The sequence below is a fragment of the Bufo bufo genome, chromosome 9 (assembly GCF_905171765.1).
Source record: "Bufo bufo chromosome 9, aBufBuf1.1, whole genome shotgun sequence".
NCBI classification, from domain to species: domain Eukaryota; kingdom Metazoa; phylum Chordata; class Amphibia; order Anura; family Bufonidae; genus Bufo; species Bufo bufo.
In genome coordinates this window covers 215,100,643-215,127,261 of record NC_053397.1, presented here as the reverse complement: position 1 = coordinate 215,127,261, position 26,619 = coordinate 215,100,643, and the positions used below count along the sequence as shown (strand labels likewise).

The window sequence follows — 26,619 nt, the reverse complement described above, 5'->3', positions numbered from 1 at the left end:
GAGTGCCGTCTATATCCCGTCCTTGCTTTCATCTTTATGATCAGTGCAGGAAACAGAATTTGTATCCCAGACAACGCTGGAGTATGGAGAGGTGAGTAACTACTAGACCCTGGTGATCTGCTTTGTAACACCCGCTCACTAGCTACAGGGGAGCATTCAGTGCGGCAGCCATGTTTTCCAATCCCCTCTATAAAAGAAAAACACACAGAACAAAACAGAAGGACGTAGGAACAGACTGATTTTTCTCTCTTTAATTAAACCATTACTATGTGTGGAACCAGCAAGAAATGTTCATTAATTAACGAGTTACAAAACAAACAAAAAAAATGGAGTAAAACAAGTGAAGTCTAACAGCTTCCAGTAAAAATCCATATGCAACGCAGTGTGTTCTCTAATAATGGGGGAGGGGAGAGGATGCTTAGTTCCCTTTCAGTATAAAGCAGCGATTTGGAAGACCTGAATATTAGCCTGCTTCATATACCCCAGGCTGCACTGGGCGGCAAATCTACCTCAATTCTGGACTGCAGTGCAGAACGTGGCAGCAAGTGCCGCAACTGGACATTCCCCTCCAGCACCAAACGCTTGGTAAATGCCTCCGAGTCAGCCTCCACCCCCCCACCCCCATATTTAAAAGCGCCCTTTCTTGGTATATACAAAACCTCAGATTGCTGAGATCATAGGAACAGACGTTGCAGTATTAAAATCGCAAGGGGAGTTGTCGTCTTGTACAAAAACCACAGCGCTGCTGATTTCATTCATTTATGTGGAGCCTTAAAGGGCCCCTAAAAGCGGCCTTCCCTGGGTGCTGCGTGATAGTACCTCACTGTCCGATTCGGCGGCGGTGGAGTTGACGCAACATATTCCAGTAAAGAGAAGCAGAAAAATGAAAAATCTTTACACAGCATAAAAAAAATTAAAAAAAATTCCCCGGTAAATATAAACCCACGTGCCACCCTCTAGTGTCCATGTATTGTATGAAATATACAAGCTCTCTTTTTTTTTTTCAGTTTCTAGGAAAGCTGGGTGATGACCAACATGGCTACTGACCTGATCTTGGCATGTGTGAAGGGATTTAGCGTTGTCTTAGGCAGATTGGCCATTCCGGGCTGTAGGAAAGCACGTGCGGCCATATTGGAGAACACTCATCTTTCCCAGAAACAGATAAATCCTTTTTGTCTGTTTCTCAAACCAGAAGAGGATGGCTCGTGTTTACGGGGAGGGGAATGTATGTTCAGATGGTTCTTGCACCCGGCTTGCCTAAAATGGAGTGCGCGCGCCCCCCCCAACCAAAAAAAAAACAAAAAAAAAAAACATTGAAATAAAAACATAAAATTAAGTGGGAAAAATGCTGACAAAATGAGACTTCAACAAACAAAACATAAAACTACAAGGACTTAAATAAAAAAATATATATATATATGTGTGTGTGTGTCCACCACAATAACTAGCGCAAAAGTGCCAAGCGATTGTCTCCAATCTTGCACCTTGCAGGGGGGAGGGGCACGCGCGACTGCAACAATTTATTGGATCAACATTTGTTTAATTTACTGAAAGAAGGAAATCCTGTCTCATCTGTACACATTATATATACAGCAAACAGGAATCTATACATCGTGTATAATTTACGGGGGAGGGGGGGGGGGGGGGGCGGCAAACATGATTTAAAAGTCCAACGTGGTATAAAATACCAGTTTCATTAACACTGCCGAGCAGTCCCATGACTGCAGCAAGGAATGGAAAAAACTGAAAAACGTAAGACCAGAAAGTGGTGTAAGGTGAGGGCGCGGGGAGGTCCCGTAGAGCAGCCGTCTTATCAGACCGTGCAGCCTGTAGTGATCCTAGTGGTGCTGGAGCGGGGGGAATCCTCTGCACCAGGCGACCAGAGAGAAACAGTCATGCTTTGCCTGCCCGATGCCGTGTCCCATGCTGCCACTTGTACGCTCACTGACAGGTCGGTGAGGACGCCCCGGAATTATAAGTCTGGAAAACGACTTGGATCCTCCTTGTAGGTGTCCGGTATCGTGAAGGTGGACTCCTCAAACTCTCTGTAGTGGAATTCTTGAAACGTCACAGTGGCCGTGATGGTTGGGAATACAGGGATGTCTGTTGATGCAAGAAGTGCAGGATGTTTTAGGAAAAGCATGTGGAAGAAGGCAAAAATTAAAAAAGGAGCATCTCCGGATATGGCACGATGGTCTGATCTGTGACCCCCTCCCCTTCATTGAGAAGAGGCAGTGGTGCTAGGAAAGTGTTTTGCCGGGCCATCTCCTCTCGGCTCCACAGATTTAATATCATTTACACCAGAATTTGGTGCTCATAGCGCACAGATGCATCAAACTACTGGGGTGTGTTTCAATTCCTCGCAGTTTGCTGCTTGTGGATATGCAGAAGCTCCAGCTGCTGACAGTTTGCTACAATGTATCAGTGCAGATAAGAGCAACCAGCCTGGATTTTGGGTCAGGACTAGTGTTGAGCGAACTTGTGTTAAGATCGGCGTCTAAAGTTCGGGGTCGGGTTATCGAAGAATCGCGTTATGGATTCCGCTACCATGGACCATAAGTTATGGTCCGTGGTAGCGGAATCCATAACCCGACCCCGAACTTTAGACGCCGATCTTAAAACACAAGTTTGCTCAACACTAGTCAGGACAGCAATTTGTACTGTTGCCTGGTTCATCTAACACAGATGCACTTAACACCAGGGCTGCAGTAAACGATTTTAGTAAATCGAGTATTTTAAATCGATTATTTTTTTACGATTAATCAAGTAATCTAATAAGAAAAAAATGAATTAATAGACGGTTTTCCTTTATAAAAACTCAGTCCCCAACACCCTTCGTTCCCCCCTGTGCGATCAGCTCCACTATCCCCCAGTGCCATCAGCTCCATTCCCCCAGTGCCATCAGCCCCTCCATGCCATCCATTGCCATCTCCCCCACATATGAATGAAGATGCGATCTAGCGTGCAAACATTCCCCTCTATGGAACTGTGGCGATCTCCGGCAGTCCCACAGAGAATGAACTGAGCGGCAACGTGCATGCTTAACCACTACAGAGCTCATCCTATCTGTTCTGTTAGAGACAGGTGAGTTGATTTCAGTGTCTGTCATTTAAAAAAGTTAAAAGTAAGTGGTTGCCGAGAACCAACATCACAATCATTGCAGACCGGGCCTGGAGAAGAGTCACGGCCTCCTGAGAAGAGTCCTGGTCATTCATGGATTCCTGCTCTCCTGCCCACCTGCTGATGACTGACCATCTAATACCTAGTTTTCTCCCTCTCTCTCTAGGAGAGAACGGCCAATCATCAGCAGATGGCGGAGAGCAGGAGATTATAACAACCAGGACTCTTCTCAGGTAGATCTGACTCTTTTCCAGGCCTCGGCTGCAATGATTATGATGCTGGTTCTCGGCAACCACTGACTTTTAGCTGATGAGTGACACACCGCTGACATCAGCATTTCTGTCACTATTTTATGCTGCCGTCAGTGAGTTCAGCATAAAGTTGATGACAGGTTCCCTTTAAGCCTAAAAACATTATCCTCCATATGATAAGGATATAGACTATTATGGGTTAAATGTGGAAGAAGAATATTAGAATAAAAAAACCTTGAAGTATTTTCCAGGACCCAGCACCCCCACAATCGGCTGTTTGAGGAGGCAGTGATCCAGTGAGCACTGCAACCTCCTCGCAGCTTAAAAAGCACAGAGCCATGCACTGTATAGTGGCTGTGCTTGGTACTGCAGCTCATCTCCATTCACTTGAATGCGATGAACGTGACATCACTGGCCTAGGAAGAGGATAGGCCATCAATACCAAAATCTCAGACAACCGCTTTCAACTAAAATATTCTGCATTCAGTTTGAAGGCCCACCTACCTAGTTTCACGGGAAATCCTGGAGGGAGCTTCATTTGTACAAATTCCCGGAGTTTATTAAAGTGCTTGAACGGTGCAATTACTTCAAGGACATTCAGCAGTCTGGAAGAGAAAGGCAACCCCCGTTATCACATGACCAGGCCCTTGTGCAAGGGGTAACATGGCGGCCACCTTATGTCAGCTTCTCCATCTTTACACGAAGCCCTAGATGACAAATCTACAAGAGGATGCAGACACGTAAAGTTTAAAGCCGGTGACATACCAGGCTTGTCACTATGCTAGGCAGAGACTTCCACCTAGCAGTGAGCCTGGTGACATCACTGGCACAGATGGGCAGTCTATAGCGCTAGCATAGTGATGTGAAGCCCGATGTGCCACTGGCAGTAAAGAAACAGACCTTGTGCTGCACAAATCAGGGGGAGCATCGGAGAAAGAATAAAGAACAGCAGATATCCCGATTCAGCCCTGAACCTCGACAACCCCTAAAAATAAAGGTCGCCAGCATGTCACAAGTGAGATGCAGAGTGCGAGATTTACATTGAACTCTATGTTGGAAACTGTTTATTTTTTTTTTTGCGATCTGTGACCAAAAACCCTGCAGGATCGGATCCTTCACAACGGTTGTGTCACGATGTGCAGTAAAGGGATCAATCATTACGACGATTAGCCCCGTTCACCATTATCACCAAGTAGCCCCCAAGCCTCCTGCTTCTTCTCCTCCTTCTCACACAACTGCGGAAACTTACGATTCAATTCCCAGAGGGAAATCCTGGCTCACGGCAATCGTTGCTTTGAAAGTTTTCTTGTTCTCTTTGCAGACAAGTTCCCTTCCAAGATGTGGAGCTCTAGGGTCAAGAAGCAAGAGAATTTCTTAATACATAAGAAAAATAAAAAACGGAGGCCGCGAGACAGGTCATTACACAACCAAACTTTTCTTTTAATCAGCAATGGAGCCAAAGAAGTAGATGTTTAACTGGAATCCCCGAATTATTTGGATAAATGCCTGATGTTGGTTACAAAGAACTGGATCAAAATGCAATGTGTAAACTGGATCTAAATAAAAGAATTCTAGTCTCACCTGTTGGAAGCCCCATACATACATCTGCACCCCAGGACATTTCTCAATGTAAAAATTGTTATAATAGCAATGGGGTACGTGAAAAATAATGAGAAATAGCAGCAAGGTGGCACCAGAGTGTAGGTACCATGTGGCCCTAATGTGGGGGACAGGCGGCTGCCAGCTGTGCAATCTGGAACGCTTGTGTCACTGGGTCTGGAGGCTTAGCCTGAGGATACAAGGTATCACTACAGTTAAAGGGGTATTCCCATTTATTAAAGCGATTGCACGGGGATATGTCATCACTTTAAAATCGTGGGGTTCTGACCTCTAGGACAATTCCTGATCCTAAGAAAGAAGGGGCCAAAATGCTGATTTAGTACTGGGTCCCCTTTACTGTTTTGCTATGCACAGTGGCACCCCAGTTGGCAGCTATCCAGGGTGCAGCAGAGCTAGAGTCACATCAATGAGGCCGGCCACAATTCACTGCATAGTCCGGTGGCAGGGAGCACCACTGGGCAAGGAAAATGAAGGGTGTGTTCACATTGGTGGAAATACAGTTTGGGAAAAAACAACAGCATGCAGTAGTCCCCGCAGACGAAATCCAAGGCTAATCAGTGGTAGTGGTGAATGTGCCCCACTGACTGAGGTTAATCTGCGTGTGGCTACCGGAAACTTGCCAAGAATTGACAGCTTTGTTTTCCCCATGACGTTCTTTTTTTTTTTAAGTACCATATTCACTAATGGCAGGTCTCCCAATTGAAACAATAGGAAGCATATTGTAAGCATTTTTTTTTTTGTTGTGGAATTTGGCACAGAAAAGGTCGCAAAAACATTGTGAGTATCCCCTTAAAAGGGTTAACAGCTCTAAACCAGGGCTGCAGACCCTTTATTCTCATTATTGATCGGAGTCCCAGGGGTCAGATTTCTATTGATCCCAAAGTGATAGCAAATCTCGGTTGACAAGATAGGAATACCCCGTACATTTTGGAGGTGTGGTCAGGATATAAGGCGTGGGGCTTAATTATTGGCATACTAGCTGTGGCAGATTATTCCTGTCTGGGTATATACATAACTAACAGTCTCAGCTGTCGAATACTTACTTGCCGTTTTCAGCGGACATGTACTCTTCCCACGTAATGGTGTTGGGGGGAGGAGGGGTCAGGGACTGTCTCCTTACGGGCTGCAATGAGAACATATGAAAGAGGTGCACGGCCATGAGGTCAGATAATGCAGTCATGTTTAATGTCATGACGACTCTCGCCACATGACTTAGCTCTGCTATGTCGGTATGGATACGTACAAAACAGTATTCGGCTACTTTTACATCTGTGTTTTTAATTCAAGTTTTGAGATCTGGCTGAGGATCTCCGGCAAGCTGTTCCGGCGGGTGTACAGCCTGTCGGATCCGTGCTGTCGCTAGTGCACGCGTGCTCCCGGACTACCGCTCCACCCCCATTGACTATTATGGGGGCGGAGTTCTGGCGACAGCGCGGCAAACATGGCGAGAGGAGGCCGAAGGAAAACTACGACATGTCATAATTTTATTCCGGCCGCCTCCCGTCATGTTTGCTGTGCTGCCGCCGGAACTCCGTCCCGCCCCTATAATAGTCAATGGGGCCAGGGCGGTAGTCCGGAGGCAAGCGTGCACTAGCGGCAGCACGGATCCGACAGGCTGTTCAACCCCCGAAACAGCCTGCTGGAGTTCCTTGCCGCTATTGTGAAACTAGCCTTAAACTGATCCGTTCCATTTAATGCACCCTGATGGCTCCGTTCCGGCCGGATCCAGTTGTATTACATCAAAACTGAACAAACCTGATCAGGCATGAAAATCATTGGAAGTCAATGGGTACAGGATCAGGCACCATTGACTTGATTTTCATGCCTGATCAGGTTTGTTCAGTTTTGCAAACCGGACACAAATTCGCTGCCTCCGGTGGTTTTGTGTCCAGCCCCAAAACGCAACTGAACTAAACTGATGCATCCTCATCAGCTTTGTCCCCATTGACAATGAATGGGGACAAAACTGATCTGTTTAATCCAGGTTTTCGGATCCTCTGCCGGATCTCAAACCCTGAATTAAAAACGCAGATGTGAAAGTAGCCTTTTTTAGAGGTGCTTAAGAAAAAATGAATCCCCCATAATGGTTTATATGAAGCTCCCCAATATGGAAGTCATCAAGTACATAGGAATCTACATGTTCTCGGGGGACACTGCGGCTGTGGCGCTGTATCGAGACATACCTCAAAGTTCTGTTCCATCAGGTTCCCCCCTTTGCTCAGGCTCTCCATGATGGCTTTATTTCGCAGAATGTCCTCCTCACTGAGATGTTCTCTCCTTTTGCGAGATTCCAATATTAACCCATTCACTAAGTAGAAATCTGCTAGAAAGTTTCCCACAGGTTCCTAGAGATAGAAAAACAGAGACAACATGGAAGATTTGTACATTATCCACCTCAGCTGCTGCAGAAACTCTTTTAGAAGAAGGGGTGGCTTTATGTCAGTCGCCTCAAAGTGAGGTTGCGAGACAGCTGAAGGGCATATTACAGGACCTGCCAAAATGCACCCCAGGTGCTGGACAAAATGGGGCTCCCCTAAACACCTGCTGTGTTTTCAGTAGCTGGAGAAAGGGCTACCGTGCCTCCGAAAAGGGCTACCGTGCCTCCGAAAAGGGCTACCGTGCCTCCGAAAAGGGCTACCGTGCCTCCGAAAAGGGCTACCGTGCCTCCGAAAAGGGCTACTGTGCATCTGCTGCAGGTACCCACAGCTGTCAGCGGGAGAACCCAGTATCAAGTGCTTGCATTTCCTGCAGCGCCACCAAAGGGGAAATGGTGCATTACACAGGTCACACTGAAATCATGTCAGGTCCCCCAGAGCAAGACTCACTCTCTCTAACAGATATCCCCTCTGGCTAATAGATAAGGGTCCTAAATAGAGGACCCCCCCCCCCCCCCCCCCCCTTCCATTATCTAAAGGATATTTAAAAATTTGGTTTCTAATCCAAACCATCCCTTTAATTCCTGCACATGATTGTCAACATGGCAGCAAGTCATATAGATCACAGGGTTCTTCGTAAAAGTCTGCTAAGACTTTTCTCTGGAGGCTGATGGCACAGAAATACCCATTAACCCCTTGTGTGACAGCTTTCCCAGAAAGGAGGGCCTGCGTACCGTTTTATCTTCCCTGAAAAGCCAGCCAGTTTGGGCGCGCGAGAACGTGATGGATTTTGTCGACAGGGTTGCAGAGTATATGTCGCTACTCATTAGGATGTCCACTTCTTCCTCAGTCTCCATTTCAGATTCCTGCAAACGAGACAATGAACGTGAAGAAACTTAGAGGAACGCACATTGCAAACCTGAAGACAGCAGCTATGAAACCTATGGCCATTAAAGCCGAGCGCACAGGCGGGTTTATACATACACTGATCAATAAGATACACACTGGAGAGAATGCAGCAACCACTGCAAAACTACAGCCCCCAGCACTACTGCATCCTCTTCTGGAACTTTAATACTGATGGCCTACCGTAAGGATAACCCATCTAGTGGGGGGCCAACTCTTGGCACCTCCAGCAATCAGCCCCTTCATTGTTTAGCACACACAGCTCTGTACTGCTAGTTGTGCCTGTGCCCAGTATTACATCTGAAAGCCGCCTAGTCCTTCTCAAGTGAATAGGACTGAGCTGGAAGACCAGGCAGAGGCGCAAGTTAAAAATACAGAACTGTGCCGGCTAAACAACGAAGGGGCCACAGCATCTCGCCTTCAAGCCTCATACGCACTACCATGTTTTGCAGTCCGCAAACTGCGGATACCAGCCGTGTGTATGCAGCTATTTTCTTTTTCCCTTCTCTAGAAATGTCCTATCTTTGTCCTCAAAATAGACAAGAACAGGACATGTTCTATTTTTTGTGGGACTGCGGCACGGACATATGGATGCAGACAGCACGCGGTGCGCTGTTTGCATTTTTTCTGGCCCAGTTGAAGTGAACAGATCTGCAGAAAATGCAGATCAGATGCGGAACAAAAATGCAGTTGTGTGCATTAGGCCTCAATCAGATGCTTGGCCAGGGTGCTAAGAGTTAGTGCCTCCTTAGGCATCTTGCCCACGTTCCGTTTTCTTGCGGTCCATATAGGGAGATTATACGGAACCATTCATTTCAATCGATCTGCAAGAAAAACGGAAGGTACTTCGTATGCCTTCCGTATTTCCATTCAAAGGTATTATTGTACGCATAACGGACAAGGATAGTGCTGTTCCGTTCCGCAAAAAACGGAATGCACACAGACGTCATCCGTATTTTTTGTGGATCGCAAAATACTGAAAAAGCTATACGGTCGTGTGCAAGAGGCCTTATTCCAATATTCTATGCAATTAAAACAAACATGGTTTCTACCCACAGATGTGAAGAGTGTCAAAAATTAGACCCCTTTAAAGGGTTATTCCCATCTCAAATTGATAACATGACAAAAATAATTCCATAATTTTATTATCAATGGCAGCGTGGCTCCATTTGGCGCACAGCCGATGCCCCTGTGCAGGGAAGAGCTTAGAAAGAAGCAGCAGTACTGCGGCCCCTGCACAGACTAAGAGGTTGGACCCTCATCGATCAGATGTAGGTGTATACTAGGGATATGCCATCACTTTATAAGACAAGAATAACAGTGCCCGGGTAAGGGGACTAGAGACGATGACATCCTAGTAATCGGTGTCTTCACTCACCTCATGATGTATCCTCTGGTAAACTTTCTGCTCGTTGTCCAAGACCACGAATGACTCGGAGGGTATGGCGTCTCCTTTGAAGATGAAGCTGAGGTCCCCTCGTTGGCACTTCATATCAGTGAAGTCTATGAGAGTCGTGTCAAGCCTGGAAGAGGAGATGCTAAAAAGTTTTATCTGTAACTGGGTGACAAACAATACGGCTGCCATTACAACTCCTATAGGGGTTTCCACCCAGCTTTCCCAGACACCTGAGTGACAAACCTTCACATTGAAGCAGCAGTAAAGTCCCCTGAAGCTACCAGGCTACCTAACTTGTATAACTTATCAGCATGGACATTCAGGAATGATCTAACCCTGTGGGAGGACGGCCACCCCAGCCGTCAGCTATTCACTGTGGATCTGGCTCTTAGAGCCCCTATTATCTGCTGCTACCACAAGGGCCGGGATAGGTGATAAATGTGCGATTGTTGGAGGCTTGACGGCCGGGACCCCCACTGATCACGTCATGGGAGGTCCCGTCTCCCAGGCTTGAATAGAGCAGTGATCGCGCATGTGATGCTGTACTCTGCTGTCTTCATTAGTGTGCGTGCCCAACCCATGCTTTATTCAAAAGGGGGACAAGGGACCTCTATTCTTGTGATCAGTGGGGATCCCAACAGATCCCAGGAGACAGGTGACAACAATTTTTTTGGGCCAACCCCTTTAAAAAGGATTGTCACATTTACTGTACATTTGATGGGAGAAGAGCCGCTGATTCCAAGCAAATCTAGTGAATTTGCCGATAAATCTGAACCCCCAACAATGGCCGACCTCCTCGGATGGAAGTAACAGGCCAGAACATAGAGGAAAGCAGACATTGCAGAGCTGGAAATACCTTGTGGATCCCGGTAGAAGAGATGGACACACACCTGATATTAATACCTTGTTTGTGGATCTTGCATGCATCGGAAGGCAGGATACGGGACAGTAAAGGCACTGGACGGGAGAGAAACACACAGCGCGTCAGGACATGGAGGAGATGCTCGAGGGGGGAGTGAGACAGAGGCCCAGAAGTATGGACCTTTACAGGTGGCAATAGAAGACCTGGAGCCAACAGCAAGTTTCTAACACATTGGCCATAAGGCTCTGCAATTTATTAAGCTGTGACCTCTGTTATGGATGTTCTCAGGGTAAAGCTGGGCCTAGACGGGCAAATACACCTTCCACCCCAACGTGTGTACTAATATCTTTCACTCGGCATTAAAGGGACATACACAGAAAGACAGGGCATCCAATAATCAATGAGGATCCTGGGCAGCAAAGGTTCAAATTCCCTGCAACTCCACTATAGGGGGCTAATCAATAAGCCGTCTGTGTAATGTATGGACAGACACTCACTGGAGACGCTCGTGGTGCTGGTCCCATAGTTAGTATATGGCCGGCTAAGGAAGGCCAGGACTACTTACCCCAACTTTGAAAATCCCAGTGAAGTTCCAGGTAGAAATCTCCCAGCTGTAAATACAAAGAGCGCTCAGGTTAGAATTACACTGCGCTCGCCATGTAGTAATAGCCTGCAGTCCTCTGTACTTGGTGAATAGTCTGTCATTGGCACTTTACCTCTTTAAGGGCGTTTAGCAGACGAGGTCTCTTTTCCTCTACACTTTCCCGAGATTGCTGCTTCAGCTTTCTCAACAATGCAGTGACTGAAATACAAACACATTTATTACCCAGGACTTTATAGGTTTCACTGCAGCATCATTTTGTATCACAGACTTATAGCCTGGAGCAGGAGATGGGCAGTGACATCATCAGCTCTCCCCCTGATTAACCCATACAGTGACATCACCCCCCCACACACTCATGGTCTATATTCTTTTTGCGTTTTCTCTAGGCATTCTCCGTCAATCACTCACCAACTCTGCCCACCAGGGATAAAGCGCTTTAAATCTTACTCCCATCATGTAAAGTGATGGCATATAATTACGTGGCAGCATTAACCCTACCCTGCACAGAGGTGCCTTGGCCATACGCTGTGCAAGAAACTGCAGAAAGGCCTTATATAAGTGAATGTGGCCGTGCTGCAGCGTCTTGCACACTCAGGTACCTGGTTGTGCTGCTTTGCTGTGAAAACTAGGAGGAGACACTAAAATCAATACTGCAGTCCCTTTATCCTCAGGACCATGGGGGTCAGACCCCCGCTAATCCTAAAACGATGGCTTATCCTAGTGATCTGCCATTTACTAGATGGGAAACCCCCTTTAACATTGCATTTCACCACAGGCTGTAAAGCGTGATGCTCTTTGTTGGACCTGTCTGCAGTGTAAGGGTCCATTCACACGTCCGTATGGATATGCAAAACACGGACACCGGCAATGTGCATTCTGCATTTTGCGGACCGCACATCGCCGGCACTCTCATAGAAAATGCCTTTTCTTGTCCACAATTGCGGACAAGAATAGGACTTGTTCTATTTTTTTTGCGGAACGGAAGTGCGGATCCGCAAATGCGGATAGCACATTCCAGCCCCATTGAAAATGAATGGGTCCGCACCTGTTACGCAAAATTGCGAAACGGATGCGGACCCATTTTGCGGACATGTGAATGGATTCTAACGTGGTCAGCCCAGAGATGCTGAAGGAGGGGCCACATCATGCTCCTATGACCTCTGCTCCCCCTAAATCACAGTTCATCACTTCAGCATCAGAAAGCTCCTCCTTAGATCTCCGTGAACTCTACAGGAGAGGTTCCTAATGTGCCCGGGGCGGCACAAAGAGGCTTGATACGAGCCGTCAGTATTTCCCGCTCAGCATCTACACATCAGCCAAGATTTGAACAGTCCCTTCATCTCCTGACCTTATTGTCAAGCAAAGGCGAGGAGACAAATGCCCTGCAAGCGTCAAACATGAGGGAAGCCGCTTACTCATCTGTCTGTCTCCATAGCTGATGGCCTCAGCCAGCGGGCTCCATCCCTGCGCGTTCTTCACCTTCACCGGAGCGTTGTGCGCCAGCAGGAGATGAGCACACTCTGCAACACAAACCGAGAAGATATCGATTATCATCATCATCAACATTGGAGCTAAGAGCATGGTTATTAAAGGGCTATCCCACCATCGCTAGAACGGGATTCCAACGCTCCCTCCTTTCCAAAGGAGTTTGAATGGAGAACAGTACACGACCACTGCGGCTCCATTCAAACGACACACTCGACCACCAATCCATACAAACTCCACTGTGGTCGTGCATATAAATTCACCTGCAAAGTCTGGATTTGTGGGTTGTAATTGTGCAGCGTATTATGGTAGCAGCAGAGGGTGAGACATTAACAAATCATGCTGCAGGAAGGTAACCACATGTAAATTGACCTGCAGCGTGGATTTAAAATAAGCAGCATGTCCATTCTGTCTGCGGATCTTCACCACGGACGTCCCCCGTTTGCATTGCTGCAAATGAACGGCAAAATCTGCAAGTAAAGCACGCCAACTCATACCCCAATCACCCATGTGACTGGGCGGTGTGCCCCCTAGCTGCAGGCTGATGAAGTACAAGTTGCAAAACCAATGCCACGGCGCTCTACCACCACATTGTGAAGAAATGGCTTCAGGACGGGATCTTTGGAGGAGTACGTTACTACAGTGGGGTGAAGGGCACAGTGCCGCTATGGTCTTTGCATGATTAGGGGTTTGTTTGTCTTTTAGGCATCAAGCAGGACGCTTGGATTTTGCATTGCAGCGACTAATGCTGGAGATATTATATATTAGATAAATATCAGCAGAACCCACCGATTTCAGCGGGGCAGACAGTCTAATGTGGTTTGGGGCCTCCTGACAGATGTTGGGGGAGATGAAGACTGGTCTGTTAGATTTCAGGCAGTGTCTTTCTCCTTTCTGCCTATTCCGAACACACGCATGCTTGGCCATTTTGAGTGTGCATGTATATGGAAAGGTCAGGAGAGAGAGCTGTCAGCTATCTAATGTGTATGGCCAGCTTTCTTTAGTCTTAGACACTGCTCGCCTTCCTCTGCAGTGTCCCGGACATGGGGCCATCACAGAAGTTAACATGTAATCCATTTAGAGTCTGGATTGCGGGGGCGAGGTGTAAAGTCTGCTCTCCTTGAGGTGTGCAGGAATGAGGAGGGAAATGCCGTCTACACCGCACGCCCGCTGAATCAGTAGATACTCCAGGACAGAGAATGGGGTCTCTTGCTCTTGTTGGAACCTTGTATTAAATACTGCTACTGTCTAAGGCTAGTTTCTCTAGATCTGGCACTGCCCTATGCAACTGGAATGCCTGCTGGCCCCATTAAAGGGGTTGTCCGCTTTTTACTACTGATGACCTGTCCACAGGATAGGTCGTCAATATCAGATCGGCGGCCGATCAGCAGTTTCAAGCGAAGGCTGCGCTCATATGAGAGCTGCCTTCTCTGCTCTGTTTACCTGCTCGCCGCAGCAATTGCAATGGTGAGCAGGTGTAAATAAAAGTATGGCGTCCCCATTCACTTACTACAGAGCCGTCCCAGAGAAGTGAATGGGGACGCCATACTTGTCATTTCACTTGCTCACCACTGCAATATACCGGGAAGCTCACAGGTCCCGTTATACGACAAGGCAAGTCGGCATTATGTAACAGACCTGGGCTTATTATCTCAATCTCACCTGGGCGCATTCATCCACATGCCCCCATGGCTGGGTGACCACCATGTGAATACATGCGCTGAAGCGATCACCTGTGGTTCTCCAGCTATTGGAAAACCGCAACTCCCAGCAAAACCCAGACAGACAGACTAGGGGTTGTAGTTCAGCATAAGCTAGAGAGCCAAAGGATGGAGACCTGTGCACTAGAGAATACCTGCAATACAAGACTCCTAGCATGACATGCTGCACGTACCTTTATTACCCAACATCACGGCGAGGTGTAGCGGGGTGTTACCTGCAAGAAGAAAGGAAGAGATGAGCGAGACAGTCACTGCGGCGGTCTCAATGTGATACAGGCAGCCTGCAGTGGTTAATGCTTAAGTCAAGGGTCCCGGGATGCCAGCTACCTGGAAACTGCAGAACTGCCACCATCTAAGGGTCCCGGGTCACAAATAACTCTAGGGGGTCCTGTCTGTGGTCTGAATTCATTTTAGGGGTCTGCTGTCTGATCAGATCCGGCAAAACGTATGCCAACTGATAGCATTTGTAAGACTGATCAGGATCGTGATCAGTCTTAAAGATGCCTGATCTGTCAGAAAAATGCATTGAAATGCCGGATCCGTCATTTTTTTTTCTACCTTTTTTTTTTTCGGTCTGTGGAAAGGACGGATCCGGTATTTTGAATGTCGGATCCGGCACTAATACATTCCTATGGGAAAAAATGCCGGACCCAGCATTCAGGCAAGTCTTCCGTTTTTTGGGCCGGAGATATAACCGTAGCATGCTGCGGTTTTATATATTTTACCTGATCAGTCAAAACGACTGAACTGAAGACATCCTGATGCATCCTGAACAGATTGCTCTCCATTCAGAATGCATGGGGACATACCTGATCAGTTCTTTTCCCGTATTGAGCCCCTGTGACTGAACTCTATGCCGGAAAAGAAAAACACAAGTGTGAAAGTACCCTAATGAAGCTCAAAAACATTAACAAGCCATTTGCAGGCGTTCAGGTAAACCTAGTACCTCTGCTGTCGGTTATGCCGGGGTACAAGACACGGGAGGCAGGTGGGGATGTCGACAACATGCAACATTTGCAAGAATTCCCAAGACGATGCATTGTCAGAACGTCACCATGGAGCCCTGACCTAAAGGTTACACATTCTACTACTAAGCCACATCACTTTCAAGATCTCTGCTTGCAGTCAGTGACCAAATACATGGGTCATGTGATGCTGTAAAAAGGTTAACTCCAACCTGTGGCTCCATCCGTTGTTGCGAAACTACAACTCCCAACTTGAGGCTATCAGGGTGCCTTGGAAGTTGTGGTTCCACAGGTTGGAGACCACTGCGCCACAGCAGGGACATGCTGGGAGTTGTAGTTTCACAGCACCTGCGGAGCTACAGGTTGGAGGCCACGACCATTTCCTCCGGCACATCAATGACATATGAGAATAAAGAGCACGCTGCTCTCCTGTGATAGAAGCCGACGTGTCGGCCCCGCCGAGCACAGATCCCAATTAACAGGTCACCACTTAGAAAGGAAACGAGAAAATCTTATTGCAGGAGGCATGAAAGCCGGTGAGGACGCCTGGCAGATCGAGGCCGACAGATCTGGGGCAGCAAACACGCTACTCCGATAAAACTTTAAACAGCACTTTATATGAATATTTCAGGTGGCGAAAAGTAAAATGACTGATGTTCCAAGTCTGAATGGCAAGACGCTTGCTCTATGGAGCCTTATGAGGTGGAGGAGGGGTGCTCCTTAAAGTGCCACCAAACTCGAAGTCTGCAGCCTAAAGGACTGAAGACTACTTTGCACGGCGGCAAAAATCAAACGTGTATGTTCCGTGCACAAATCCACGGCTGAGCCGCGAATTTCTGCGTGGTTTATTGGGTGACACATGCCACGTAAAAATACGTCACAATAAAAAAAAACTGAAATTAAGGTAATATGTAGGGTTGAGCGAATCGACTTCGGTTGAAACATCCGAAGACGATTCGCATAAAAAAACTTTGTTCTAATATTGTACAGAGCAGGAGCTCCGTACAGTATTAGAATGTATTGGCTCTGATGAGACTTCGCATAATAACTTCAGAAATCAATTTCTACTGTTAAAAAAAAAAAAAACATTTCCCCGAACACGGGTCAGGTTCCAAGGTACCAATTGAAACCGAACCAGAGTTCGGGAAATGTTTTTTTTACAGTACAAATTAATTTATGAAGTTATTGCGCAAAGTCTCGCGAGACTTCGCGAAGCAATAACTTCAGCTCATCGAAGCCAATACATTCTAATACTGTACAGAGTTTTATACTAATCGCTCATCCCTAGTAATATGCATCAGAAAATGAGCCATTGTTAAAATCATGTTACATATTTTTAAATAATTTTTGGTGATGTGTAATATTAAATTTTTCATGGCAATATCTGTATTTTTAAACTAAAAACATTAAATCCTGCAGTTTAGCCAAACATTAAGCCCCATTTCTTGATCTGTACAGATCACTTTACTGCAGTTATCTGCTTATCATTAAAAGCAGGATTAGAATGACAGATATCACTATATATATATATATATATATATATATATATATATATATATATATATATATATATATATATATAAAACAAAGGGTCCCCCATTCACAAAAGGTGATATTCCGGCTTATCTGCTCCCTCCTGACCTCTGCACAGGTCACAAAGCATGCCTGGAAAACTCTCCCGTAGAGGTCAATGAGGTCCCCTCTTGTCCATTGCGTCTATGGCCCATGGGGCTGCCGTAAAAACTTTTAAATGCTGTTAAAAGGGTCTTCCGAGATTTAAATACTGCTGACCCGTCCTCTGGAAAGGTCATACGATTCTGATTGAGAAGGCACCGGCGCTCCTGTGTGCATCACGGCCTTCTCTGTGCTCACCAAGCACAGCGCCGTACCTTGAATAGTGGCCGTGCTTGGTATCGCAGCCATACACTTCTATGGGGTTGAGCAGCACCTAGTGGTCATGTGACCAATGAGCGTGCCGTCACTTGGCCTAGGGAAAGCTGCGAGAAGGCCCACTGCACTACTGCGATCACCGCTGCCTTCTCAAACAGCTGATCGGCAGGGTCCCGGGTGTCGGACCCCCGCCGATCACATACTGATTGACCTGTGCTGAGGACAGGCCATCAGTATTAACGTCTCGGAAAACCCCTTCAAGAACAGCTCAGGCAGAATTTTTTTTTGTATTATCAGGATTACATGGAGTAAGTTTTAGCAGTAGATTTTCTCCTTAACGATACGCAGATTTTACGCCATGTGCGAATAATCCCCTAAATGTCCCAGGTAGTTCCCAGCACTGGCTGAGGGAAGGGGGGCATCCAATGCAGACTGCACAGATTCAAGCCCTACTCCACAATCGGCGGTCTCTAACCTGTGACATCGCTGTGAAGCTGGCCTGCAGCTGCGAGGACAGGATGGGGGTTGTAGTTTTGCAGTAGCTAGAAAGCTGCCGTCCTGTAGCGTGGACCCTCAGCCTTCCCACCTTACCCAGCAGTGCATGGCTCTATAGCATTGGGAACCAGGTAGCCAGTGCACCTACGTGGCTGACGGGGGCATGCTGGCAGTTCTAGCTGGATTAGGCCTTGGGGTGGACACGGTCACCGTTGCGCTGCCCATCCCGACCCTGTGCGGCTCATGTAGCAATTACGGAAAGGGAGAGACCCGGCAACAAACCCATCACATTGTTATCCACCGGATCCCCTATGGGACACTTGCAGCTAATGACTCTTGCAGGCGCCAGCGGTCGGCTGCACTCCGGGGGGACACGAGCCCCGGAAGCCGAGAACTTAATTAGCAAACATCAGAAATAAGTAAATCGCTGGGATAATTTATTCTCTTGGAGAAAATTAGCGGTAAGGATTCAAAGGGAAAGTCAGCGCGGGGCCCGGAGAGCAAATGTCTGAAGGAACAGAAGGCTCTGGCAGACAGGAGAGGATATAAAAAGACCGCGCAGCGTGACTAATCCCGGCATCCAGAAATAACGCTGCCTTAAATATGCCATTCATAGAAAGGGGCGCAGAATTACTGGAATCCTGCCTCGACATATCTCCCCCCCCCCACCCCCCCCCCACAAAGGCAGCAGTACTACAGTGAACGTCCGGCTTTACAGGGTTCGGAGCCTCATTTTTCCCCCAATACCAAGCTCCAAACCTCCTGCACAGACACCAATGAGCCTTCCCACAGCCACCACTAGGGGGAGCTCACTGCATACATTTTATATATGAACACAAACATAACAGCACACAGCAAGCTCCCCCTAGTGGTAGCCGGAAGCACTGAAAATGTACAGCAAGGAACAATACATGTCAATAGGGTATTGAAAAGCCACACATAGGATCTGTTCACACGGTGGGTTTTACACCGTAATTTTGGCGCTCTGAAATCCCGCTGGCACCTGCGTCCTTTCTGCCTCCTGTTCATCTTAGTGCTGAGTATAGCGGAGCAGCAGCTTAAATCCATGGCTGCGCTGAGAACGAACATGTCCCTTCTCAGCGCAGCCGCTGCCCTGCAATCCTCAGAGCCGTCTCCCATTGATATGTATGGAAGGTAGAAAGGACGTGGCTGCAGGCAGGTTTCTGGTGTTCAAAAATTACTCCCAGGTCCACGAAGTGCACAAGTGTGTCCGGCACGACGGAGATATATACCCTGATAAGGAGGCCATGTGCCCGGACTGATATCGGCTGCAAGTGGAGGATCAAAGCGCAGCACAGTGCGCAGGAAATGATTCATTGGAGCAGGTATCAGCCGGGGCGCCACTTACCTGCTCTCATGTAAAGCGGTCCTTTACCATCCACTGAGCTATGGTGTCTGCCCAAGCACCTGGGCACAGACCGCCTCAAGCTTGTCTGCTGCCCAAGGTGTCTGAGTGAGAAGACGTGGTCCTTACAAGTCTGAAGCCGGCCATAAACGCGAGATATTTATCTGAAGATCCCTGGCCAGATCTGCTCATAATCGGATGTCTGCAGGGGTCGTACATAAAGCCGCCATACGTCTAGCCAGCTATGTATACTCATCCAGAGAAGGCTGTCAATCACCGGTAGGACCGCCCACCGGACTCCAAAGCCCAGAACGAGCAGGAACGTAAAAGAATGAAATACAGGCTATACAGAACCAATCTGCTCAGCTCCTCCTGCGCTGTATGTGTGACTTCACTGCTACTTGGGGAGAGTTTCCTTTGTCGCAGACTTTCTTGCTCCTTCCCACCAGGACTATATGTACAGCAGGAGAAGAAGGAGGCCGATATCTGCCGAACGAGCAGAAGAATCCGAGGATGGACCGAAATACCCCGAGAGTCATTTATAACCAGATCGGATCCGCTGGCAGCCAAGACATTTTCTGCCTTTCCAAAAAAACGCTCCCCTCGGTGTAACGGGAAAAGTCCGTCCGTTCATCAATTCTCTTGTAGATTTTCACCTTTTGGAGTAAAATCCATCCTAATAATCAGCGCGCTCCGTGGATTTTTTTATCATTCGATTTTTTATTGAGGTTTTTAGGATAACATTCTTTTCAGAAACAGATGTTACAAGCTTATAATAAAGACGCATTATGATGGCGCACGCGTGACATACCGTGCTCAAAAGTATTAAGCCACGCAACAGCGCGGGTGGCGACAATTAAGAAAACATGGAATATAACAACTGACAAAATACCTTAAAGAAAGACAGAAAGACAGTATGGAAGGGGGGGGGGGGGGGGGAGAGTGAGAAGAGTAACATCAGTATATTCCGGAACATCTCCGAAGAGCGGAACGTGTCCCATGGGCCCCAAGTCTTCAAGAATCGTGACGTGTCTAGGGGTGTGACACCAAGGCTGCTTTCACACTCGCGTTTTGTGTGCGGATCAGTCATGGACGGATCCGTTCAGATAATACAACCGTCTGCATCCGTTCAGAACGGATCCGTTAGTATTATCTTTAACATAGCCAAAACTGATCCGTCTTGGCACACAATGTAAGGGCTCGTTCACACGAACGTGCGCTGCCCGCTGCCGTATTGTGGACCCGCAATACACGGGCACCATTCAGTGTGCATTCCGCATCACAGATGCGGACCTATTCACTTCAATGGGTCCGGAGACGCAGAACGGAACACTACGGAGTGCTTTCTGGGGTTCCGATCCGTGCCTTAGCACCTGATTGCGTCAGTGAAAACTGATCCGTACCCATTGACTTACATTGGGTGTCAGGACGGATCAGTTTAGCTCAGTTTCGTCAAGCGGACAGCAAAACGCTGCAAGCAGCCTCCAGAGCGGAACGGAGGCAAACTGAGCGGATCCTTTTCCATTCAGAATGCATAAAGGGCAAAACTGATCCGTTTTGGACCGCTTGTGAGAGCCCTGAACGGACCTCGCAAACGGAAAGCCAAAACGCTAGTGTGAAAGTAGACTTTGAGTCCATTCACACGTCCGCAATTTTTTTCCGGATCCGTTCCGGATTTTGTGGGCCTATTTATTTTCAATGGGGCTGGACGGATGCTATGTGCTGTCTCCGCATTTCCGGATCTGCAATTCTGTTCCCCCCAAAAATAGAACATGTCCTATTCTTGTTCGCAACTGCGGACAAGAAAATACATTTTCTATTATAGTGCCGGTGAAATGCGTAACGCACATTGCCGATGTCCGTGTTTCGCGGACCGCAAAACACCTACGGACGTGTGAATGGACCCTAATTGGGTCTTGCAGTCTCTGGTATAGAGGGATTTCCTCGGACCATTCCTCTGGTGAAGGAGGGCAGGGGGGTTTCCAGTGTCGTGGAGTAACTGCTTTTGCTGCCTGAATCACGTATCTCAGAAGTGAGTCCTCGGAGGCTGGAATATTTAGGTCAAGCAGATCGCAGAAGAGCTTCAGGGGAGTTCTGCACAGGAACGCCGTCACCTCTGGGGGTTTTGTGCACAAAATTCCAGAAGGAGCGCAGGACAGTACAATTCCACCAAATACGGATCATTGCGCGCTCCTGACACTGTGCGCAACCATTGATGGAGGAGATCTAGGAGGTGCCCCAGCGAACAGCAGCCTGAAGACCCTACAGATACGTCCGACGTACAGACTCGCAGCTTTCACACCGTACAGCCTAACGCACCGCGAGTGTAATCGAAAAGAAACGGTCTCATAAAGACAACCCCAAAAGTGCCCCCCGCGGTCAAGCGATACTCCCCAATGCACCGCGCCCAGGTCCCGGACAGCCGCGTCTCTGATGCAGGTACACAATGCAGTCGGATTACCCTTAGGCCCCATTCAGGCGACCGTATTTTTGGTCCACATACGATACGTAGTTTGGATGCGGACCCATTCATTTTAATAGGTCCGCAAAAAAAAAAAATACGGACAGCACACCATCTGCTGTCCGCATCCGTTGCTCCGTTCCTCAGCCCTACAAAAAAGATAGAACATGTCCTATTCTTGTCCGTTTTGTGGACAAAGATACGCATTCTTACAATGGATACGCAAAAAAAAATAAAAAAACGGATGCAACACAGACACAATCTGTTGTGTCAATACCATTTTTTGCGGATCTGCAGACAGCAAAGTACATACGGCTGTGTGAATGCACCCTTAACTGAAGGCCCCGCAACTCGTGGTAATCCCGCTGGTGGACCCCATCACGTCAGGGAACCCCTATAATCAATCCTTTGCGCGACATTAGGGCTCGTGCACACAAACGCATATGCGGAACCATTCACTTCAACAGGGTCGCAAAAATACGGAAAAGACTATGTGGTTTCCATGTCCTATTATTTTCCGCATTACGGACAAGGGTAGGACTGTTCTATTATGGGCTGGACGTTCAGTAAAAGGTCGAATGCACACAGCTGGTATACGTGTTTTTTGGATACGCAATTTGCGGACCGTAAAACAACCAACAGTCGTGTACATGAGTCCTTAGTCTGAGTTTTGACGCTGCGGTTCTTGGAAAAACTGTTTTTTTTACAGCAGTTTTAAAGGGGTTGTCTCGTCTGAGATACTGGAGGCATGGCGCTAGGATACCCCAGCGATTACCTCTAGAACGGGCACCCGCATTGCTTCCGATGCCCACTGCTGCATCTCCCAGTCGCAAAGATCAAAACATCCGCCAACCAGGGTAGGCAGCCAATTTCAGGCCACGACAGCCTCCCTAGCGTCACCCGCGATGCTAGGGAGGATCGTTCCTGTCGCGGCCTGCTATTGGCTGCACCCCCGGTCACTGGATGTTTGGAGCTGCGCGACGGGGAGATGCGGGGGCCGTGAGGGCAACGGAAGCGATGCGGGTGCCGGGGAGCGACGTAAGTACTACCTCTGAGGGGCCCGGACATTTGGGGGGGGGGGGGGGGGGATTATAGGGGGTTGGACAATCTCTTTAATGCTGACCCGTTTTCAACAGATATGCAGTGTAAAGCATGGCGCACACAGCAGCAGCCTGAGATTACTCTAATAGGAGGTGCATTTCAGACTACCTCAGACCCCCATTAGTCCCAGAGGCTGAACCAGTGTCGGACTGGGGTGCTTACGGCCCACCAGTAAAATTCATTTTGGGGACCCAATGTACAGCTATATGCACACAGCGGCAGGCAGCAGCAAGACACTCAAGGGGATTGATTATTGGGGGGGGGGGGGGTGGCAGCGAATTCGAGGAGGCAGGTCCCTCCCTATTCGTAGGCAGGGCGGTCACTATACTGTGCAGGGGGTGGAGGACTAGGGGCCCACCACAGGATTCACCTGTTCCCCTGTGGGCCGGTCCGAGCCTGGGCTGAACCCCCCACAATGATGACGTCATGAAATATCCTAATGATGCGCCAATAGCATTATAAGATGCGAATAGACTAGGGCATTCTGAGGATATTGGGGGGGGGGGGTTCCTTTTTTGAGACCCCCTTCAATTAGTCAGAGTGGAGGATTGCTACCGCCACATCCACGGCGCACGCACAGACAACTGATACTGATGGGCACCATGTAATGCTTGATTCCTCCTGTGGTGGCACTGCAGGAGAACTGAACACTGGCGGCAAGGTGACGGACATTACAGCGGCTGGAGGTCACGCAGCATCTGCCGCCCCCTAGAGCTGACACACACGGGGTCCCCGCGTCGTCCTCCGAACTCCGGCCATTACCTATGATTATTGATCTCTATGGCTCAACCAGCTGTTGGAGGGGGCTGTGTACTGAGCCGTGGTATGTACTGCAACCCCCATCATCCACTGTATGTAGACCGGACGACACCTCGCGCCCCCCGACAGCCGGACGACACCTCGCGCCCCCCGACAGCCGGACGACACCTCGCGCCCCCCGACAGCCGGACGACACCTCGCGCCCCCCGACAGCCGGACGACACCTCGCGCCCCCCGACAGCCGGACGACACCTCGCGCCCCCCGACAGCCGGACGACACCTCGCGCCCCCCGACAGCCGGACGACACCTCGCGCCCCCCGACAGCCGGACGACACCTCGCGCCCCCCGACACCTCGACGACACCTCGCGCCCCCCGACACCTCGACGACACCTCGCGCCCCCCGACACCTCGCGCCCCCCGACAGCCGGACGACACCTCGCGCCCCCCGACAGCCGGACGACACCTCGCGCCCCCCGACAGCCGGACGACACCTCGCGCCCCCCGACAGCCGGACGACACCTCGCGCCCCCCGACAGCCGGACGACACCTCGCGCCCCCCGACAGCCGGACGACACCTCGCGCCCCCCGACAGCCGGACGACACCTCGCGCCCCCCGACACCTCGCGCCCCCCTGCCCCCAACAACCGGATGACACCTCGCGCCCTTAACAACCGGACGACACCTCGCCCATCCCCCTGCCTCCAGTGACAGCTCGGCTCTAAGAGGTTGTGCAGCAGCTGAGGCCCCTCCCCCGCACTCACCGTGGTTGTCCTTCTGGCTGATGCTGTGGGTCCTGATGAGGGAGGACAGGCGGCGGATGTCGCCCTTGAAGACGCACTCGTGGACGGGGTAGTAGGTGCCGGGCTTGGTCTCCCCGTCGCCGCTCGCCAGGGCCGGGTTGGAGGGCGCCCGGATCACCCGGTGGTTGCTGAAGCTCTTGCTGTTCCGGTTCTTGCGGGTAAACGTCCCCCCGGCCGTCGCCTCCTCATCGGGCTCCAGCAGCTCCTCATCCTTACACGGCTTGTGGTCCCGGCGGAGGGAACGGATCTTTTCCCCGGTCATTGGAAGAACGAGGACGGGGAAAAACAAGGGAAAAGAGCACGGGCCGCCCCGTACGGAAGGGAACAGAAGTCCCGAACATGCGGCTCCCACCCGGGATATCCCCTCAGCACAGCGACAAACCACCCGCGGCCATCTTACGGCACCGCTATCGCGTAACCACTCCGCTCCGAGAACTCAGCTACCTGAGTGGGCGGGGAGAGGAAGTAGTGACGTAAAGCCCAGCGAGCGCGCCTGCGCAGGGCGAAAAGCGAGGGGGCGGACGCATCCTTGTGACGTTTCAGGCTTGCGCAGTCGGCTCCATCAGCGACCCTGTGTGGGCTGTCGCCATCTAGTGACGTAATGTGGTCCCTGTCGTTCGCGTGAACTTCACGGGCTCTGCAGCACTGGATATTCCTTTGGTCGCCGTTCCTCGCCTCTGCTGGTCTCTTAGTTTCCCAATAGCAGGAGAGACAGAGGTGGCGAACGTGCGGCTTCTAATAAGAGGTGGTCCATAGCAACCAATCAAATTCCACCTTTTATTTTCCCAAAGCACCTTTCAACATGAAAGCATTGATCTGATTGGCTGTGATGGCAGCAGCGTTTCTTTGTTGGTAGAAGAACTTGTGTGCACAAGGCCCTATTTGCTCTGTGGCTGCAGTAAACAAGTGTACGGTCACACGACTAAACCGTTTATTCACTGCCAATAGCAGACATTCCAACCTGCAAAAACTCATTTCAGGGAGGTTTTCTTATTTTTTTCTTTCACAAACTTTTTATTACATTTTCCAAACATATGCAGTATCTGCACACTGTGCTCTATGGTGTGGAGGATGGGGCTCATTACCCTGCCCCAAATTATCATATTTATGTATATGATTAAAGGGATTCTGTCACCACCTATAAGCCCAGTGAGCTAAACATCTGCTCATGTCCAGGGCAGCATTCTGATTTCTAAGGTGGCCTTATAAAAGCTATTTGTGGCTTTATTCTGCGGAAAAACAGGTTTTACTAACCTGTCAATCATTGAATTAAGGTGCCCAAGCAGGGGAGGTCTGTGGATGCATGGTGCCCGGCCGCACGCATCGCCGTTCGTGCCCAGCGCCGCCTTCCACTCCTCAGTGCCGCCTCTCCCTCCCCTCCTCCCGCTTTGAGATCCCGCGCGTGCGCACAGGCTCAGCCTGATGCGCCGTTGCGGACCGCTGGCATCGGCTTCTTCTTGCACTGTGCGCACGCGCCGAGAAGGGGACACTGCTACAGGTTGCCGGAAAGGTTTACTGCGAGTAAACTAGAGATAGGAAGTTCGGATCTTTCACATGAATCTTCGGTTCATTCGCTGAGCTGACAAGAAGCAAGTGAACCGAAGCTTAGGCTGCACAATGCGCGGATGCTTCCATTCACTCGCTGAGTCGGCTCTTGGTCTGAGTCAGGAAGTTTATTCTTTAAAACCCTGTGTGTAATTATCTACCCCACTGTAGGGAAAAAACAAGCATCCAGGGGGGGTGAATTTAACACCGGGGTAAATAATAGAATTAAAATGGAGGGTTAAATGTGTAAATGTATTTAAAAAAAAAATACATCTCTCTCAATAGTTCTATAGCTGCTGAATGAGACAGAAGAAGGGATGCCTTTAACATATAGATCTCCTTGAGAAGCCAATTTGACCCTAAAGGGTTAATTCAACCTGTAATCTGAACTCTGTCCTGTCACTTCTCTTCTCTCTCTGCTCTGCTATCAGTAAACCTTTCCGGGATATATTGTCTCACATGCAGGTGTCAGGGAGCCGCTATCTAAGGGTCCATTCACATGTCCGCAATTTCGTTCCGCATTTTGCGGAACGGAATTGCGGACCCATTCATTTCTATGGGGCAGCACGATGTGCTGCCCAGATCCGGAATTGCGGATCCGCACTTCCGGGTCCGCAATTCCTTTCCCGAAAAAAATAGAACATGTCCCATTCTTGTCCGCAATTGCGGACAAGAATAGGCATTTTCTATTAAGTGCTGGCAATGTGCGGTCCGCAAAATGCGGAACGCACATCGCCGATGTCCGTGTTTTGTGGATCCGCAAAACACACACGGACGTGTGAATGGACCCTAATAGCGGGAGACTCCCTGAACGTCCGGGAGACTTGAGATCCCTGCAATAGCCACACGGTTTTGCAGGTTGCTATGAACAACTGGCTTAGCAACCAATCAGACT

The 26,619-nt window shown here is 49.1% G+C and overlaps 1 protein-coding gene across 1 annotated transcript; it reads right to left on the bottom strand.

Moving 5' to 3' along the window:
• Positions 1-236: 236 nt before the first annotated feature.
• ANKRD13C (ankyrin repeat domain 13C) lies at positions 237-24,652 on the bottom strand. The gene is made up of 13 exons (XM_040407223.1): positions 24,141-24,652; positions 14,514-14,555; positions 12,550-12,654; positions 11,247-11,332; positions 11,096-11,141; positions 10,559-10,625; positions 9,651-9,795; positions 8,101-8,232; positions 7,175-7,336; positions 6,035-6,114; positions 4,621-4,719; positions 3,876-3,976; positions 237-2,103 (listed from the first exon to the last, which is right to left on the bottom strand). Exons 1-13 carry the CDS (start codon positions 24,439-24,441, stop codon positions 1,973-1,975), a joined length of 1,497 nt encoding a protein of 498 aa, XP_040263157.1. The 5' UTR covers positions 24,442-24,652; the 3' UTR covers positions 237-1,972.
• Positions 24,653-26,619: the final 1,967 nt, after the last annotated feature.

Coding starts and splice junctions, on each gene's coding strand:
- ANKRD13C (XM_040407223.1), bottom strand. CDS start 24,441: ATGACCGGGGAAAAGATCCGTTCCCTCCGCCGGGACCACAAGCCGTGT. Junction 11,333..12,549: donor CTATGGAGACAGACAGATGA/GTAAGCGGCTTC, acceptor TTTGTATTTCAG/TCACTGCATTGTTGAGAAAG. Junction 4,720..6,034: donor ATGTCCGCTGAAAACGGCAA/GTAAGTATTCGA, acceptor TCTTGACCCTAG/AGCTCCACATCTTGGAAGGG.